Source organism: Salvia hispanica, chromosome 1 (assembly GCF_029641045.1).
Source record: "Salvia hispanica isolate PSC_SH4W2 chromosome 1, Shi_PSC_v1, whole genome shotgun sequence".
Classification (NCBI taxonomy): domain Eukaryota; kingdom Viridiplantae; phylum Streptophyta; class Magnoliopsida; order Lamiales; family Lamiaceae; genus Salvia; species Salvia hispanica.
In genome coordinates, this window is record NC_142692.1 from 39417073 (window position 1) to 39436981 (window position 19909).

The following is a 19909-nucleotide window of genomic DNA, read 5'->3' on the forward strand; positions in this document are numbered from 1 at the left end:
AAAACACGGTTTAAGAAAAGTGAAATACAAATCAAAAGCTTCCCCACAACTTGAAAATGAGTCTCTAATTCAATCCCCAAAACTTCCCGCGAAATTGTGAACCACAGTTGATAAAAATTCACACTCGACTCTAGAGGTCTTTCTGATAATCGTAATATTATTTTTTCGCTGAATTTGTGGTTTCAGTTTATTTTTGTTGGTTGATTGATTGCGGGATACATGACGTCAACACACATACTTTGACGTCTTTCAAAAACATAAAGTATCTGCAGGTTTTGGGGCTGCATTGGATACATATACATAGAGGGAAGAAAGCCCTCTATCTAGGTCTAGGGGTACTTTTGGAAGTCACAATTCACTGCAGCAAAGCGTGTTTATAATCTCTTGTCAAAGTCCATTAATCATACCTTCATGCAGGGAGGCACTCTGTGGAAATTGAATGTGGTAGACATTGAGCTCTGGTTCATGTCTGTCAAATAGTTAGTTAGCTCTATGTAACATTTTGTTCTTTACTATTCTTCAAAATTACTTTTTTCAGACTCGCAACAACAGATTTGAACTCATTTTGTAGGTGCTTCAAGACAGAAGAGCTCAAGACGCGGACCGTTGCTCTGAAAAATCTAGGGAGAGTTTTTCAGGTAGTTTGTTGCACCATTGATGACATGATCTGTTATTGAATGTGTGATTTGATCAATTTTGTTTATATTTAGAGTCCAAAGTTGAATCAAAATGGTGGAACATCAAGGAAGAAAGTTGAAGATGACATCAGCTCTGATAGTAGTGATGATGAGGACTCTCACAGACCACTCAATTACAAGACACCTCTTCTTACACAGGTCTCTCTCTCTCTCTCTTTCTTCTTCCACACACACACTAAGACACTCATTTGAACCAGATAAGTAGCACCTGAGTTGAGTGTGATTGCTATTCATTTGTGGCAGGGCATAGGACCGCTCTTTAGGTGTCTGTGTAACCCGGCGTTTGATGTTGATGACGACGAAATTGTGTATAGAGGAAGATCAGATTTCTTACAAGAAAGTGTCTGTTTCAGACATTGATTATTTTATGTTCTTTTGTTGTGTAGAAAATGTCTCATTTTCAAGTTTTGCAAGAAACTGAAATTGATTCTCTGTCTGAATTTTTTTTTGCTTATTTTCTATCTAATGTCTTCATTTGCATTCGGTAGAAGATTCTATAAACACAGCCCATATTATACCCCTTTAGATGTGACCATTAGGAACAACATCATAGCACTAGCATAGCATGCTATTTCTACAGATGATAAGTAGTGGAAATCTTTGACAAAATTCAAGGGTAGGTACAACCACCTTAGGAAAATCATAACCAACTGCATAATAATATCAGATAACAGTTTTATATTATCATCAAATACCAGTTTTTTTGTGTTATTGCAATTTGCAGCAAGCTTTCCTTCATCTGAAAATGGCTTACAATCTTCAACCCCTCATTACCATTCTTGAAGGTATCCTTGATCCTGCCCAAACACGATGGTTTGTTGATGAAAACAACCCCCAACTCCAATCCCTCCTTAACAAAGCTACTTATCTTCAGCACCTCCTTAGTAGTAAATCTTCATTCACCAAACTAGACAGCCAAATCAGAGAAGTAGCACATCAAGCTGAAGACATCATTGAATCCCACGTGGTTGATCACATGCTCTCCGGATCTAATTGTGTGAGATTCACTTTGTCCACACCGGATCTGCAGCAAGTAACACGAGAACTTGATTTTGTTATGGAGCAAGCGAAGAAGCTCATGGAGATGGAAGATAAAAGGATGCTGCGAGAGCTTGATTCTGCTATGGAACAACTGAAGCTCGTGGATAAGAACATGCCTTCTAGCAGTTCATCAAGTTCCAAGAGGGTTGTGGTTGGAATTGATGAAGATCTGATGCAGCTCAAGGATCGGCTGACCTGTATGGAGAAGAAGCGGGTGATCGTCCCCATCGTTGGTATGGGTGGAGTAGGTAAAACCACTCTTACACAAAAGCTTTACGAAGATCCTTTGATTGTTGATCACTTTTGTTATCGTGCTTGGACCACAATCTCACAAGATTACAATATGCGGCAAATTCTCTTAAGCCTTCTTAGTTGCATAATCGGAAAAGAAGAATGCGATCAACATAAGCAGAAGGGAAGGCATGAGTTAAAAGATATATTGTATAAGAGCTTGTATGGTAGAAAGTACCTAATTGTATTAGATGATATATGGAGCACAAAATTCTGGGATGAAATAAGAATGTACTTCCCGGATGACAACAACGGGAGTCGCATTGTGATCACAACTAGGGAATCTGGTGTGGCGAACTATGTAGACTCGTTGAGTGCGCAACATCAGGTGCAGTTGCTTAGCGATTCTGAAAGTTGGAATCTTCTTTATCAAATTGTGTTTGGAGAAGAGGATTGCCCTATTGTACTACAAGAGATTGGTCAAAAGATTGCCAGAGGTTGTGGTGGGCTTCCTCTAGCTATCAGTGTGGTTGGAGGGCTACTATCTAAAATGGAAACATCATTAGATGTTTGGAAGAAAATTGGGAACAATGTAATATCAGCAATTGCTGATTCAGATAAGCAATGCTCTAGCATATTGTTTTTAAGTTATAATCACTTGCCGAATTACTTGAAACCATGTTTATTATACATGGGAGCTTTCCCTGAAGACTACATAATTAAAGGCTCCAAACTCGTACGTTTGTGGGTGGCTGAAGGATTTGTAAAACAAAATGAGAAAAGAACTTTGGAGGAAGAGGCCGAGGATTGGCTAAAGTCTCTAGTAGAGAGAAATCTAATTATGGTCAGAGAATACAAAAAGTATGGAAAACCAAAGAGGTACAACATGCATGATATGTTGAGGGATCTATGCATTAGGAAATCTGATCAAGACAAGTTTCTATATGTGAAGAATGGATCCAAGGTGACCTTCTCTAATCCACGCCGTGCGAGTTTTGACATATCAAATGGAATGGAAGATGTTAATTGTTCAACAGAGACCATGTCACTTACTCGATCAATTATATGCATTTGTTCTGAGAGGGATGAACTTCCATGTGGTGCCTTTTTCGTGCCAAGATTGCTAAGAGTGTTGGATTTTATGCATATGTGGTTCGAAGAGTTCCCAACTAAAATATTTGAATTTGTCAACCTACGCTTCTTAGGTGTCAAGTGTCGTTCAAGAATACCTAGAGGAATATCGAGATTGCGGAATTTGCAAACCTTGACTGGTAAATGTAGGTTTGATATGCCATTTGAGATATGGCAGCTGTCTGAGTTAAGAAATCTGAATTTGAATGGAATTGAGTTGTTAAAAGATGAGGAAATGAACTACTACATTCTGAAGAAGCTGCAAATGATTTCATATATGACTCTAACTGTAAAGGAAGCCACTTGGGATGGTTTTTTCAAAAGCATCCCGAATATTAAAAAAATTTCAATCGATAACCGCCTCCGAACTTCATCTACTGCAATTGATCTTAGCCATCTTCACAAGCTCGAGATATTAAGATGCATTAATATCAGAACCGTATCCTTTCCAGACAGTCGTTCCAAAGTTATATTTCCTTGTAATATCATAAAACTAGTACTGGATGGGTGTGTAACAAATTCAGGAGTGTTGAGGACTCTGTGTGCCTTACATAAGCTGGAAGTGCTCACGATAGCGGGTTGCAAGTTTAAAAGCAAGGAGGAGATACGTGAAGAAGAGTGGGAGTTAGCGGATGGAGATGAGTTCTGTTCACTACAGTTTCTATCTCTTCAATTTTTGAATCTTGTGCGTTTGATAGCCGATGAGACCAACTTCCCTAGACTGTGCCACCTCTTTGTACGCAACTGCAAGTATCTAGAGGAAATCCATAGCGGCATTGGAGAAATCCCAACACTCCAGTTAATCGAGTTGGAAGAATGCAGAGAATCTGCAGTGGCTTCAGCAAAAAGGATTGAGGAGGAGCAATCTGAATACGGCAACTACCATCTCAAGCTGAGTATTGCACACACGCAGCTGTGATCGCACTCCAAAAGGTAACCATATTCTACAACTCGAATATGTTGAACGCATGGCGGTTTTAGCAACAACCGGGGCTAAGTGGGATTGGCAACTTCATTTCTGTGTAGTCTTATTCTTCATGAAATCTTCAAGGAGTCGGATGCAATGCAGCTGGGGAAGAAAGACTTCTGTCTAGGGGTGCTGTTAGTCGCTGAGTGTGTTCGCAAAAGGTACTAACGCATGTTTACTATCTCTTGTCAAAGTCCGTTCAACGCACCTTCGTGCAGGTGCTTTTCAGCTGCTGCAGCTCCAGGATGACATCAGAAGACAGTGCAAGCTCGAAGGTGGTGGTGAGGAGGACGATGTAGAAGCACATCTACGACAGAACAGGGAGGCGCTCATGAACTCGCTGTGGAAACTGAATGTGGTAGACATTGAGATCACTCTGGTTCATGTCTGTCAAATGGTTAGTTAGCTCTATGTAACATTTTGGCTTTTTTATTCTTCAAAATTACTTTTTTCCGACTCGCAACAACAGAATTGAACTCATTTTGTAGGTGCTTCAAGACAGCCATGTGAGAAGGGAAGAGCTCAAGACGAGGACCGTTGCTCTGAAAAATCTAGGGAGAATTTTTCAGGTAGTTTGTTGCACCATTGATGACATGATCTGTTAATGAATGTGTGATTTGATCAATTTTGTTTATATTTAGAGTCAAAAGTTGAATCAAAATGGTGGAACATCAAAGAAGAAAGTTAAAGATGAGAGCAGCTCTGATAGTAGTGATGATGAGGACTCTCACAGACCACTCAATTACAAAACACCTCTTGTTACACAGGTCTCTCTCTCTCTCTCTCTTCTTCCACACAAACACACTAAGACACTCATTTGAACCAGATAAGTAGCACTTGAGTTTGAGTGTGATTGTTATCCATTTGTGACAGGGCATAGAAGGACTCTTCAGGTGTCTCTGTAACCTGGCGTTCGACGTTGATGACGACGAAATTGTGTATAGGGGAAGATGAGTGTACCATCAGATTGTTGATCTGTTTAGACAATTCAAGGCTGTTTTGTTAGAACACAAAATTTGTGTTTTAGTACAGGCTCAGTTTCTTAAAACTAAGTGTCTGTTTCAGACATTGATTATTTCATCACGTTCTTTTTTTTGTGGAGAAAATGTCTAATTTTCAAGAGGTTGTATGTAGTCTTGCAAGAAACTGAATTTGATTATCTGTTTGATAAATTTTCTTACTTTATATCTAATGTCTTCATTTGAATACAGTAGATGATTCTATAAACATAGCCTATATCAGCAATATGAGCAAGTCCTGGACAGATTCAAAGCTACGTACAACCACCTTAATAAAATTATAGGCAACTAACCAGTATATTATAAAATAACAGTTTTATATTATTTGCTCAAGTCAATAATGAGCAGCTGAGTTAAGTTGTTATAGATTCAATCATCTTTTTTTGGTGAGATTGCAATTTACAACAATCTTTCCTTCCTTTGTTTTCCAGCAAGAAGAGATCTGAAAAAAATGGCTTACAATCTTCAACCCCTCATCACCATTCTTGAAGGAATCCTTGATCCTCACCAACCTCGATGGATTGTTGATGAAAATAATCCACAGCCCCAATCCCTCCTTGACAAAGCTACTTCTTTGCAACTGCTCCTTGATAAATCATCATCCACCACCAAACTAGATAACAAGATGCTTCGAGAACTTGATTCTGCTATGGAACAAGTGAAGCTCGTGGATAAGAAGATGCCGTCTAGCAGTTCAGCATCCAGCGTTGTGGTGGGAATTGAAGAAGATCTGATGCAGCTCAAGGATCGGCTGACCGGGATGCAGACAAAGCTGGAGATCATCCCCATCGTTGGTATGGGTCGAGTAGGTAAAACTACTCTCGCTCGAAAGCTTTATGATGATCCTTTGATTGTTGATCACTTTGCATATCGTGCTTGGACCACAATCTCACAAGATTACAATATGCCACAAATTCTCTTAAGCCTTCCTAGTTGAGAAATTTCAGAAAAAGAGATTAATTTCACTGACCTTTCAAAATATGGGTCCGAGGCATGCGAATTTTTCGGAATAAGAGATTTTAGAATTGTTATGCATTTTCTCATCTTTTTATTGATTATTTCATTCCAAATATTTATTAATTGACAAAATTATCCTTTATAGATTTTAACACAATTTATAAAAAATCATCCAACCCTCCCTAAACCGCACGCCTCTTTCCACAAACCTGCCCCAAACCTTAAACACAATTTATAAAAGTTCAAACAAATTGCTGTTTAAGTTTTGAATTGTATCAGATGTAAGTATTGCGCATAGATTGATTTGATTTATACAACGCGAGCTCCTATCAATTTTGTTTTTCAATTTCTTTTATAAAACTTTGGTAAACTGCACCCATTTATTTGCAGTTGAAGTTTTTTTTTTTCTTTTACTATGCAGTCTGATAAGTTTGATCCTTTTGAGTGTCTTGGTTATTTTGAATATGGATTTAACTCGAGGTGAAATATTTCACTGAACAATATACATCACTTATTTTTCTTGAGAAAAAAAAAAGTTGGGGATGAGAGCGGAGGAGGGCAGAAGAAGAGAAAATTATGAATTGAAAAAAAGTTTGGAGAAAAGCTATTTTTTTATGAATTGTGTTAAAAATTTATGGAGGGTAATTTGGTCAATTTATAAATGTTAGGAACGATATAATCATTAAAAAGAAAAGAAAATGCATTAAAAATCGAAGAACCTTTATTCCGAAAAATCCGCATGACTCAGACCCATATTTCGAAAGGTCAGCAAAATTAATCCCTCATTTCAAAAGGTCAGCAAAATTGATCCTTTTTTTTGAAATCTCTCCTATTAGTTGCATAATAAAAAAAGAAGAATATGATCAACATAAGGAAAAGGGACCAGATGAGCTAAAAGATATGCTATATAAGAGATTGTATGGCAGTAAGTACTTGATTGTATTAGACGATACATGGAGCAACAAATTATGGGATGAGATGAGGGTTTATTTCCCCGATAACAACAACGGGAGTCGCATTGTGATCACCACAAGGGAATCTGATGTGGCAAACTATTCTAGCTCTTCTAGTTCACAACATTAGGTTCAGCTGCTTGGAGAGTCTGAAAGTTGGAATCTGCTTCACCAACTTGTGTTTGAAGAAGAGAAGTGCCCTCTTGTATTACAAGAGATTGGTCGAAAGATCGCTAAGGATTGTGATGGGCTTCCTTTATCCATAAGTGTGATTGGAGGGCTACTATCTAAGATGGAAAGATCAGAAGATGTTTGGAGGAAAATTGGAGACAACGTAACAGCAACAATTTCTAAATCAGACGAGCAATGCTATAGTATATTGTCTTTAAGTTATAACCACTTGCCGAATCACTTGAAACCATGTTTTTTATACATGGGAGCTTTCCCTGAAGACTACGAGATTGAAGGCTCCACACTCATATATATGTGGTTGGCAGAAGGATTTGTAAAATCAAATGGGGGTAGAAGTTTGGAGAAAAAAGCTGAGGATTGGCTAAAGTCTCTAATAGAGAGAAATCTATTTCTGGTTAGAAAACACAAAAAGAATGGAAAATCAAAGAGCTACAGCATGCATGATATGTTGAGGGATGTATGCATTCGGAAATGTGCTGAAGACAAGTTTCTGTAAAGAATGGTCCCAATGTCACATTCTCTAATTCACGCCGGTTGAGTAATGGCACATCAGCTCAAATGGAATATGTTGATGATTCAGCACAGCCCATCTCACTCACTCGATCTGTTATATGCATTGCTTTGGGCTGCAAACCGCTACCATTTCAAGTCTTTTCGGCGTCAAGATTGCTAAGGGTTTTGTATTTCATTAATCCGGAGTTGTTCTCTGACTTCCCAACTGAAATATTTGAATTTGTCAACTTGCGCTTCTTATTCATCGTTGGCATTTTCTTTATACCTAGAGGAATATCAAGATTGAGGAATTTACGAACCTTGATTGCTCCTGTTAGCCAGTTTGATGTGCCGTCTGAGGTATGGCAGCTCCCTGAGTTAAGAAATCTCAAGGTGCATGGATTAGAGTTGCTAAAAGACGAGGAACTGAAGTATAGTGTTATGAAGAAGCTGGAAATGATTTCATTGGCGAAGCTAAACCCAACCGAAGAGCAATCAAGTTGGGATGGTTTCTTGAAAAACATTCCAAATATCAAAAGGTTGCCAATTGATGATGACCTCCAAAGGAAAGGCGCAACATTTGATCTTAGCCATCTTGACAAACTCAAAATATTGATATGCAAACGTATCGCTGCCGTAGACAGTCCTGACGGTTCTCATGTCCGTTTCTTAGTTAAATTTCCTGGTCATATCAGAAAACTAGTTCTGGATGCGTGTGTACTGAGTGTCGACGACTCTGTGTGCACTGCATAAGCTCACGATCGAAGTTTGTTTTTTTTAGCGAGCAGAGAAGTAAAGAAGAAGAGAGTGGGAGGTGTTCTGTTCACTGCAGTTTCTATCTCTTGGAAGTTTGTTTTTTGTCCGTAATGAGACCAACTTCCCTAGACTCCGCCACCTCTATGTAAAAGACAGCTTACAACTGAAGGAAATCCCTAGCAGCATTGGAGAAATCCCAACACTCCAACTAATCGATTTACAAGATTGCTCCGAATCCCTAGTGGCATCAGCAGAAAAGATTGTGGAGGAGCAATCTGAATATGGCAACTACGATCTCAAACTGAGTATCATCGGCGACCACACTTCCAAAAGGTAACCAACCATTTCTGCAACTTGAATATTATGAATACTCTGCAACAACATGTGGAGTATTAGCAACTTCATTTGTGTTTAATATCCTATTTTTCTTTGTCAAATGTTCAACTGTAAGGAGTCGGATGCTACGAGCTTTTATCCTCAGAAGGAGTGCGGGAGACTATGGAACGAGCCAGCACATCGCGCTTCCAAAAGATAACCATTTCTGCAACTTGAATATGTTGAATTCAGTGTAGCTTCAGCAACAGGTGGCGCAAGTAGCATCAGCAACTTCAAAATTGAAGTCTCAAACATTCATTTTTTTCAAATGTTTGTGTAAGGAGTCGGATACCTGGAGCTGTGCAGGAGACTATGGAACAAGCGAGCCAGCACGCTGCAACTCAGTCTTTCTGGGCAAGACTTTTGACTTGTTGCATCTTTGATACGAGCTCCTCAACATCAGCCCCGACAGCACAACCAAAAGAGGGTGATGACGACCTCACTGCATCAACGTTAACGGCTCCACCTCGTTGACTAAGAAGAGCTCCTGTCCGTTTGGTAGTTAGTTATTTATAGTTAGTTTAGTTATTTCATATCATGTACTAATATAGTAAGGAGTCGAGCGTATTATGAGCTCTATCTCGGGTTTTCTTTGTGATTCTTTCCCGAGAGATAGTAGGTCGAACCGCCTAAAAAGGAAACTTGTCGAACACATTATGATGAATGATAAGTTATTTCCCACCATTTGCTGCTTTCTTTTCTCCGAACGTCCCCGTCGATCCTCGTCTCTGATATGATCAAGTCGTATCAGTCTTCAACTTTCTTCACTGAACTTGATTTACGTCTTTGGTCATCTTGTGTTGTGCTTAACACTACTATTTGTTAGATATTTTAGTGTAATTGGATTAACTTGAATGATCGGTTATTGTTATAATGACACATCATTTAAGTATGGAGGTGCGGAATGCACGCTTATTTGAATTCGTTATAATATTAGGAGCGAAGCTCCTAGATAGATGAACGGGGGTCCGGGGGCAGCGCCCCCTGGCAGCCCCTGGCGGGGTCCAAGGGGCAGAGCCCTGGCTGGGGTCGAGCTGTATCGGAAATTCATCCGAAAATATAATTTCCGAAAGTCGAAGGACTAAATTGCAATTTTGGAAACCTTTGAAATTCGGTTATTTTCGGTTTCATCTCCCAACAGTGCAATGCAGTTGCAATGTTTCATTGCACTGTTTCATCTTCTTCTTCTACTGATCATTTTCTGGTTCAATATTATCGAAAAACACAAACATATGATCTTCTAATACTCTGAATTTTATCCGATCAAACATTTTGGTTGAACCCCGAAATTGATTTGATCTGAAAGTGATAAACACGACTTTCAGATATCCGGTTTTTGTTTCTCTGTTTTATATCTCCCTAACAAAGATCAAATCAAAATGTCGAACAAAGAAACGATGAAGGAAGGAGCGAAAGGTTTCGCAAAGTTAGATAAGTTTGCTGGCCAGGACTTTAGACGCTGGCAAAAGAAGATGCATTTCATGCTGACAAATCTCAAGGTGGTGTACGTTCTGAGTACTCCCATGCCCGAGGCTGTTGATAATGAAACTCTGGAACAGACGAGGAGGCGGATGAAGTGGGAGAACGATGACTACATATGTCGTGGTCACATCTTAAACGGTATGTCTGATTCCCTCTTTGATGTGTATCAAAATGTAGAGTCTGCTAAGGAATTGTGGGATTCTCTCGAAGCCAAGTATATGGCAGAAGATGCCTCTAGCAAGAAATTTCTTCTTGGTAACTTTATCAACTATAAAATGGTTGATTCGAGGCCTGTCATGAAACAATACAATGAATTGTTGAGGATATTGGGACAGTTTTCCCAATATGATATGAAAATGGATGAATCTATTTCTGTTTCTAGTATTATCGATAAATTGCCACCTTCTTGGAAGGATTTTAAAAATAATCTGAAACACAAGAAGGAGGAACTAAACTTGGTCGAACTTGGAAGTGATTTCCAAATTGAACAGTCCATACGTGATATGGAAAAGAGTTCTGGTGGTAACACTAAAAATGTGGTCGGTTCTTCTGTGAATATGGTGGAAGAGGGTGAATCCTCAAAGGCTGGTAAAGAGAAACGTAAGTTTCAAGGGAAACGGAAGTTTCAAGATTATAACAGTAAGGATGGGAATAAGAAGCCCAAACTGACTTGCTGGAAGTGTGACAAATCCGGGCACTTCAAGAAGGATTGTAAGTCTGGAAAGGGTGGAGGAAAAGAGAAAAACGAGGCTGGTCAAAATGGATCCAAGGATCCGAAAAAGAAATCAGGTTCGTCTTTTGTACCTAATGATCATTCGGTTGAGAATTATTATGCATCAATAATCTCTGAAGCATTTTATGTGCAGGATGATGATATCTCATGGTGGATTGATTCGGGTGCAACATGTCATGTATGCAAGGATCGTCAATGGTTCAAGGACTTTAAACCAATTGAAGATGGATCTTCCTTGAAGATGGGCAATGTTGCAACTGAACCAATCAAAGGAATATGATCTGTTAGCCTAGTATTTACCTCTGGAAATTCGTTATTGTTAGAAAATGTTATGTATGTACCTGGAATTCGTAAAAACTTAGTTTCTGGTATTGTATTGAATAGTTGTGGCTATAAACAAGTATTAGAAAGTGATAAATACATTCTGTCAAGGCATGGTAATTTTATTGGCTTTGGTTATCTTTGTGGCATGTTTAGGTTGAATCTAGATGTCTCTTTTGTGAATAATTCTGTTTGCATGACCTCTTCAAGTATTGGTAATCATGTTAGTAAATCAGAATTGTGGCATGCTAGACTTGGACATGTTCATTATAAGAGATTAAAAGATATGTCGAAAATGAGTTTGATACCTGCTTTTGAGTTGAATAATGAAAGGTGTAAAACTTGCATGTTAACTAAAATAACTAGACAACCTTTCAATAAGAATGTAAATAAAGAAACTAAGGTATTAGAACTTATACATAGTGACTTGTGTGATTTTCATTCGACTCCATCACTTGGTAATAAAAAGTATGTAGTTACTTTTATTGATGATGCTACTAGATTTTGCCATGTCTATCTATGTCATTCAAAAGATGAAGCTCTTGATAAATTTAAAATCTTTAAGGAAAGTGTAGAGCTTTATCATGGTGTGAAGATTAAAACTCTTCGCACTGATAGGGGAGGTGAGTATTATGATCCAGCGTATTTTGAATCGACTGGTATATTACATCAAACGACTGCTCCATATACACCACAACAAAATGGTGTAGCTGAAAGAAAGAATAGAACGTTGAAAGAAATGATTAATTCAATGTTGTGTTATTCTGGCCTAAGTGAAGGATTTTGGGGTGAGGCTATGTTAACAGCCTGTTATTTGTTGAATAGAGTTCCTAACAAAAGGAACAAGATTACCCTTATGAACTTTGGCATAAGAAACCTCCAAAATTGAGTTATCTTAGAGTTTGGGGTTGTCGAGCAGTGGTAAGACTAACTGACCCTAAAATGAAAACCATAGGTCAAAGAGGCATAGATTGTGTGTTTCTGGGGTATTCATAAAATTCTGTTTGTTATAGGTTCTATGTCTTAGAACCTAATGACTATGTATCTGTGCACTCTATTATTGAGTCAAGGGATGCTGATTTTGGCAATGAGGATAGATTCACATCTATACCTAAACCTGGAGGCATGATTGCAAGGTCTAGTAACTTTGATGATGTTACTGGAAAGGTGATAGATACACCTCCTGAGGCTAGGAGAAGTAGTAGAGCAAGAAAAGCTAAGTCCTTTGGAAATAATTTCCAATTGTACTTACTTGAAGGATCAAGAAATGAAATTAATTTTCAATATCAGTATTGCTTTACTATTGGTGATGATCCAAGGACTTACAAAGAAGCTATGGCTTCAAGAGATTCCGCTTTTTGGAAAGAGGCAATCCAAGAGGAGATGGATTCTATAATCCAAAATGGTACTTGGATACTGACTGATTTACCACCTGGTTGTGAAGCTTTAAATAGCAAATGGATCTTCAAAACGAAGATGAAGGTGGATGGAAGCATAGACAAATATAAAGCCAGATTGGTTATCCAAGGCTTTAGGCAAAGGGAATGAATTGATTATTTTGACACCTATGCTCCTGTAGCTAGGATTTCCACAATTAGATTATTGTTAGCACTTGCTGCTATACATAATCTTGTAATTCACCAAATGGATGTCAAAACTGCCTTCTTGAATGGTGAATTAAATGAAGAGATTTATATCAAACAACCAGAAGGATTTGTCATGCCTGGTAATGAACATAAGGTTTGTAAATTGGTAAAATCTCTTTATGGACTAAAGCAAGCCCCCAAACAATGACATCAGAAGTTTGATGACGTAGTATTGTCTAATGGTTTTGTATTAAACCAAGCAGACAAGTGTGTATATAGCAAATTTGATGCTACCGGTAAAGGGGTTATCATTTGCCTATATGTGGATGACATGTTGATCTTCGGTACTGACCAAGATCAAGTTGATAAAACAAAGACATTTTTGTCATCTAAGTTTGAGATGAAAGACATGGGGAAGGCTGATGTGATTATTGGAATTAAGATCACACATGGAGAACAAGGAATTTCCATTTCTCAATCACATTATATTGAGAAGATTTTGGAAAAATTTAACTTCAAAGATTGTTCTCCAGTTAAGACTCCTTTTGATCCTAGTGCAAAGCTCGTACCTAATAAAGGAGTTGCTGTGAATCAGCTTGAATATTCAAAGGCTATTGGATCACTAATGTATGCTATGATTAGTACCAGACCCGATATAGCCTTTGCAGTTGGAAAGTTGAGTCGATATACTCATAATCCAAGTTTAATCCATTGGCAAGCCATGAATCGAGTATTTAAGTACTTAAAAGGAACAATGGATTATAGGTTGTCTTATTCTGGATTTCCTTCTGTTCTTGAAGGTTATTCGGATGCAAGTTGGATCACCAATATGGAAGATCATTCTTCCACAAGTGGTTGGGTATTCCGTCTTGGAGGTGGTGCTATATGTTGGGCATCAAAGAAACAAACTTGTATAACAAATTCAACAATGGAATCGGAGTTTGTGGCATTAGCAGCAGCTGGTAAAGAGGCTGAATGGCTAAGAAATTTGATATATGAGATTCCATTGTGGCCTAAACCGATATCACCTATATCTATCAGATGTGATAGTGCTGCTACCTTGGCTAAGGCATATAGTCAAGTGTATAATGGAAAGTCAAGACACTTAGGTGTTAGACATAGCATGATTCGTGAACTTATTTTGGATGGTGTGATATCTGTGGAGTTTGTAAGAACTCATGACAACTTAGCCGATCATTTAACCAAAGGGTTAAGTAGAGATCTTGTGTACAAATCGGCTATAGGGATGGGATTAAAGTCCACTACAAATCTCTGATATTAAGATACCCAATTCCCATTTAGTATGACACTAGATGCAGAATTCAATGTGGAAAACTTAATGTTGGAGATTGGAACACATTTGAAAATTCGTCCCAAGGTATGTGTTCAGACCTACAAGTTAAGGAGATTGAATATATAGATTCTTAATAGTTCTTTTGAAAAATTGCAAATATAGGTGCAAGAATAAAGGAGCTACCTATATAAGCATGAAGTTTAGCCGCTTCAAGAAGCTGGGACTTGGTTTCGATATGTTTATGAAGGATAAAGACATAGGCTAGTAAAATATAGTGTCAAGATAGAACTATTCATATGTAAACTTTTGTGTATATTATCTTCGTGTATTCAATGTGAGTTCCCAGGGTTCAATCCTTAGAGACACCCGGGGTATTCGAATATTTGGAATGTGTAATGTACTAATATGGAATTCAATCGTTACGATATTTCATTTATGCAAAAGTTTGAATGTTTGAGATGACTTGTTTTAGTTAATCAAGGATTGCATTAAAATAGGGGAGGATTGTTAGATATTTTAGTGTAATTGGATTAACTTGAATGATCGGTTATTGTTATAATGATACATCATTTAAGTATGGAGGTACGGAGTGCACGCTTATTTGAATTCGTTATAATATTAGGAGCGAAGCTCCTAGATAGATGAACGGGGGTCCGGGGGCAGCGCCCCCGGGTAGCGGGGTCCAAGGGGCAGAGCCCCTGGCTGGGGTCGAGCTGTATCGGAAATTCATCCGAAAATAGAATTTCCGAAAGTCGAAGGACTAAATTGCAATTTTGGAAACCTTTGAAATTCGGTTATTTTCGGTTTCATCTCCCAACAGTTGCAATGTTTCATTGCACTGTTTCATCTTCTTCTTCTACTGATCATTTTTTGGTTCAATATTATCGAAAAACACAAACATATGATCTTCTAATACTCTGAATTTTATCCGATCAAACATTTTGGTTGAACCCCGAAATTGATTTGATCTGAAAGTGATAAACACGACTTTCAGATATCCGGTTTTTGTTTCTCTGTTTTATATCTCCCTAACACTACTATGAGAGGATTTTCTTGAATATCGACTTTGAGCTTCTCTGGTATGTATGTTCATATATACAATTCCATGAAGCCCATGTTTACTGGAGACTAAATTGTGGTAAGAGGAAGATGAGTGCATCTACAGAGTATTGCTCCTGTTTTACTACAGGCTCAGTTTTCTTACAAGAATGTGTGTGTTTGCATTCTTTTGTTGTGGACAAAATGTCTTATTTTCTATCTTTGCATTCATTAGAAACTTCTTTAAACTGACACAGCCTATTTTATACCTTTGAGATATGAGCATATTATAAGATTATTATGGAGACAATGTAAAACAATACATATAGAGTTTAAGAAAATTCATTTTATTTGATTTGAAACAGCCTATGATTTAACTAAATTAACACTAGTTGATAGTTCAGTTTTATCATGTACACAATTTTGATTTGAATCTAATTATGGTTTCTCATGTATTGTAATTTTTGCAAATGAAATTAAACTAAATTTAAAAGCGTATAAACGCTACCGAAAAACTGAAAAGCGGTGGTAAACTCCCCGCGAAAGAGACCATCTAGTTCATGGAAGTTCACACTCGATTTTTCCGCAAGTCGGTGCAATTTTTGCAAGTGGAGCTCGATGCCATTGAAGATATCGATGGGCGAGGAGGTATATGAAAATTTTCTAATAATTTTTCATTGAATTTGGGGTTTTAAAGTTCGTTGGTTGATTGATTGCCGGAGGATTATGTATGTGTGTATGTATATACGGGATCTATGATGACAGAGGTTACGTTTAGATTTAATTCTGTTCTAATTAATAGATTTAATCATTTCTGAAATTAAGAAGATGGTGAATATTTGCGATTTTGTAGGGAAACTTAATTGATTTGAGCAGTTGTTCTTACAATTTAGATTCATACCTTTGAGATATGAGCTTTTATAGATGATCATTGATGCCCTTAGTAAAATCTGCTCAAGCTCAACAATGAGCATAATTGATGAAAACAGAAGTTGAAGCTTCTTTCAAGATCATAATTGATGCCCCTAGTGAAACAATGCAAGTCTTGGACAGATTCAAGTACAACCACCGTAATAAAATTATACTATCCAACTACATAATATAATTATCGACTAAACGCTGTATTATTTGCTGAAGGTCAACTATGAGCAAGTTGAGTTTCAGCTGAGTTGTTATCTTGGACATATTCTAGGCACAGACAACAACCTTCATAAAATTATAAGCTAACTACACAATATATTAGTCAAATAACAATCTTGTTTTATTTGCACACGTCAACAATGAGCAGTTGGGTTGTTTTAGATTCAATCATCTTGTTTTTGTGTGATTGCAGTTTTGCAACAAGGTTTCCTTCCTTTGTTTTCCTAGCAAGAAGATATCTGAAAAATGGCATACAATCTTCAAACCCTCATCACCATTCTTGAAGGAATCCTTGAACCTGACCAACCACGATGGGTTGTTGATGAAAGCAACCCTCAACTCAGATCTCTCCTCGATAAAGCTACTTCTCTTCAGCAGCTCGTTGATAAATCTTCTCTCACCAAAATAGACAGCCAAATCAGACAAGTAGCACATCAAGCACAAGACATCATTGAATCCCACATGGTTGATCATATGCTTTCTGGATCTGATTGTGTGAGATTCACTTTTTCAGCACCAGATCTCCAGCAAGTAACACGAGATCTTGATTCTGTTATTGAGCAAGTGAAGAAGTTCGTGGAGATGGAGGATAAGAAGATGCCGCAAGAACTTGATTCTGCCATGGAACAAGTGAAGCTCGTGGAGGTGGAGGATAAGAAGATGCCGTCTAGCAGTTCATCGAGTGTTGTGGTGGGAATTGATGCTGATCTGATGCAGCTCAACGATCGGCTGACCCATATGGAGAAGAAGCTGGAGATTGTCCCCATCGTTGGTATGGGTGGAGTAGGTAAAACCACTCTTGCTCGAAAGCTTTATGAAGATCCATTGATTGTTGGTCACTTTGGTTATCGTGCTTGGACCACTATCTCTCAAAATTACAATATTCGACAAATTCTCAAAAGCCTTCTTGGTTACATAACTGGAAAAGAATATGATCAGCATAATGATGAGTTAAAAGTTACGTTGCGTAAGAATTTGTTTGGTAGAAGGTACTTGGTTGTATTAGATGATATGTGGAGCACACAATTCTGGGATGAATTAAAGATGTACTTCCCAGACAACAACAAGGGGAGTCGCATTGTGATCACCACTAGGGAATCTGGTGTGGCAACCTATGTAGACTCATCGAGTTTGCAACATCAGGTGCAGTTGCTCAGTGGGTCTGAAAGTTGGGATCTGCTTCACCAACTTGTGTTTGGAGAAGAGGATTGCCCTCATGTATTGGAAGTCATTGGTCAAAAGATTGCTGGCCATTGCGGTGGACTTCCTCTAGCCATCAGTGTGATAGGAGGGCTACTATCTACGATCGAAAGATCAGAACATGAATGGAAGAAAATTGGGAACGATGTAAAAGCAGCAATTGCTAAATCGGGTGAGCAATGCTCTAGTATACTGTCTTTAAGTTATAACCACTTGCCGAATCACTTGAAACCATGTTGCTTATACATGGGGGCTTACCCTGAAGACTACGAGATTAAAGGCTCTAGACTCGTACATTTGTGGGTGGCAGAAGGATTTGTAAAATCAAATAGAGAAACAAGTTTGGAGGAAGAGGCACGGGACTGGCTAAAATCTCTAGTAGAGAGAAATCTAATTATGCTTAGAGGAAAGAACAAGTACGGAAATTCAAAGAGTTACAGCATGCATGATATGATGAGGGATGTATGCATTAGGAAATCTGATGAAGACAAGTTTCTGCATGTGAAGAATGGTCCCGAGCTCACATTATCTAATCCACGCCGCGTGAGTTTTGACATATCAACTAGCATGAACAATGCTAATGTTTTAACAGAGTCCATGTCACTTACTCGATCTGTTATAGGCATTGGTGATTCTCAGAGGGATGAGATTCCACCCGTTGCCTTTTTCTCCTCGAGATTGCTAACGGTGTTGGATTTAATGTATATAAATTTTGAAGAGTTCCCAACTGAAATATTTGAATTTGTCAACCTACGCTTCTTAAGTATCTGGTGCCGTTCAAGGATACCTAGAGGAATATCAAGATTGCGGAATTTGCAAACCTTGATAGGTTACATCTGGTTTGATGTGCCATCTGAGCTATGGCAGCTCTCCGAGTTAAGAAATCTCAATGTGCGCGAAATTCAGTTGTTAAAGGATGAGGAAATGAACTACTGTGTTCTGAAGAAGCTCCAAATAATTTCAGTCACAACTCTAACTAGAGAGGCAGAAACTTGGGATGGTTTCCTCAAAAGCATTCCAAATATCAAAAAGTTGGGGATTGATGATGGCTACAGCAGAAGATCCACGGCAATCGATCTTACTTATCTTCACAAACTTGAGATATTAAGATGCAATTATATCAGAATCATATCCTTTGGAGACGGTTCGGATTGTTGTTCCAGAGTTATGTTTCCCTGTAACATCAGAAAACTAGTACTCTGTGGATGTGAAATAAATTCGGGAGTGTTGGGGACTCTATGTGATCTACATAAGCTGGAAGTGCTCAAGATAAACGCATGCAGTTTTAAAAGCGAGGAGGAGACACGCGATGAAAAGTGGGAGGTAGCAGAGGGAGATGAGTTCCCCTCACTGCAGTTTCTGTATCTCGAATTTTTGATTCTTGTGAGTTGGATAGCTGATGAGACCAACTTTCCCATACTCCACCACCTCCGTATAGATAACTGCATATATCTAGAGAAAATCCCTAGCGGCATTGGAGAAATCCCAACGCTCCAATTAATAGAGTTGGATGGATGCAGCGAATCCGCAGTCGCCTCAGCAAAAAGCATTGTGGAGGAACAGCAAATTGAATATGACAACAACGATCTCGAACTTCGTATCCTAAACCCACGCTAGTGAACGCCACTTCCAAAAGGTAACCATTTCTTCTACTTGAAGATTTTGAATGCACTGTGGTTTCAACAACAGGTGGGGCTAAGTAGGATTGGCAACTTCATTTATTTTCATTTATATTTAATATCAGAAAGTGTTACACTGTATCTTATTCATCTTTTCTTCTTTATCAAATCTTCTTCAAGTGTAAGGAGTTGGATGCAACGCAGCCTTGTGTCCTCATATGGAGCTAGTGCGAGAATGAGCCAGCGACCTTCTTCAGTCAACGAGTTCCGTTTTCTGACTCGATGAACATCATTTGTGCAAGTTTTTATATTGTAATATCGTTAAAGATTCAAGAAAATTTCTATAAAATTCACCTACTTTTGTACTAATCACATACTAGTATATTTCATAATTACTGGGTTTTCGGAGTACTCTTTTCCTCGCAGCTTAATTTCCATTGTTTTTTTAGTTCGTCTATTTGGATTTCAGATTTTCAGTTATACTTTTACTTCACATTTTAGTTTTTTTTTTTAAGAATTCATATTTCAGTTCTTGAATTCAATAATTATCAACTATGCCAGAGATTCAACACAACGTCACAAAATATCATAAACCAAAATTGATTTTTGTGTATTTAAGATCACATATTGCTAATTTAGTATAAAAAGATATCAAAAGAAAAATGTATGTTTCATCCCTACTTA

At 38.1% G+C, this 19909-nt stretch overlaps 3 protein-coding genes, 1 long non-coding RNA gene and 1 pseudogene across 5 annotated transcripts; all 5 read left to right on the forward strand.

Moving 5' to 3' along the window:
• The first annotated feature begins 1392 nt into the window (after positions 1-1392).
• On the forward strand, positions 1393-5188 carry LOC125224545 (putative late blight resistance protein homolog R1A-10). 2 transcript variants are annotated; one of them, XM_048127960.2, is made up of 6 exons: positions 1393-4034; positions 4128-4229; positions 4287-4465; positions 4557-4637; positions 4710-4835; positions 4942-5188. In XM_048127960.2, exon 1 carries the CDS (start codon positions 1444-1446, stop codon positions 4018-4020), a length of 2577 nt encoding a protein of 858 aa, XP_047983917.2. In that variant the 5' UTR covers positions 1393-1443; the 3' UTR covers positions 4021-4034; positions 4128-4229; positions 4287-4465; positions 4557-4637; positions 4710-4835; positions 4942-5188. The 2 variants fall into 2 exon arrangements, with proteins under 2 accessions (XP_047983917.2, XP_047983919.2); XM_048127962.2 differs by lacking the exons at positions 4128-4229; positions 4287-4465; positions 4557-4637; positions 4710-4835; positions 4942-5188 and having other exon boundaries at positions 1393-3540; positions 3665-3809.
• On the forward strand, positions 4165-5022 carry LOC125220717 (chaperone protein dnaJ 10-like). Its single transcript, XM_048122866.2, has 5 exons — positions 4165-4216; positions 4287-4465; positions 4557-4637; positions 4710-4835; positions 4942-5022. The coding sequence occupies exons 1-5, from the start codon at positions 4165-4167 to the stop codon at positions 5020-5022; spliced, it is 519 nt and encodes a 172-aa protein (XP_047978823.2).
• Positions 5189-5236: 48 nt separating the features above from the next.
• LOC125219604 (uncharacterized) lies at positions 5237-9487 on the forward strand. Its single transcript, XR_016134645.1, has 3 exons — positions 5237-5896; positions 6881-8770; positions 8889-9487. It is a non-coding gene; the product is annotated as an uncharacterized LOC125219604 (long non-coding RNA).
• Positions 9488-13559: 4072 nt separating this feature from the next.
• Positions 13560-14210, forward strand: LOC148933769 (secreted RxLR effector protein 161 pseudogene; annotated as a pseudogene).
• Positions 14211-15727: 1517 nt separating this feature from the next.
• Positions 15728-19636, forward strand: LOC125218030 (putative late blight resistance protein homolog R1B-16). The gene is made up of 3 exons (XM_048119624.2): positions 15728-15914; positions 16600-19242; positions 19406-19636. The coding sequence occupies exon 2, from the start codon at positions 16653-16655 to the stop codon at positions 19221-19223; it is 2571 nt and encodes an 856-aa protein (XP_047975581.2). The 5' UTR covers positions 15728-15914; positions 16600-16652; the 3' UTR covers positions 19224-19242; positions 19406-19636.
• Positions 19637-19909: the final 273 nt, after the last annotated feature.

Coding starts and splice junctions, on each gene's coding strand:
- LOC125218030 (XM_048119624.2), top strand. CDS start 16,653: ATGGCATACAATCTTCAAACCCTCATCACCATTCTTGAAGGAATCCTT.
- LOC125220717 (XM_048122866.2), top strand. CDS start 4,165: ATGCAGCTGGGGAAGAAAGACTTCTGTCTAGGGGTGCTGTTAGTCGCT. Junction 4,466..4,556: donor TGGTTCATGTCTGTCAAATG/GTTAGTTAGCTC, acceptor CTCATTTTGTAG/GTGCTTCAAGACAGCCATGT. Junction 4,836..4,941: donor AAACACCTCTTGTTACACAG/GTCTCTCTCTCT, acceptor CATTTGTGACAG/GGCATAGAAGGACTCTTCAG.
- LOC125224545 (XM_048127960.2), top strand. CDS start 1,444: ATGGCTTACAATCTTCAACCCCTCATTACCATTCTTGAAGGTATCCTT.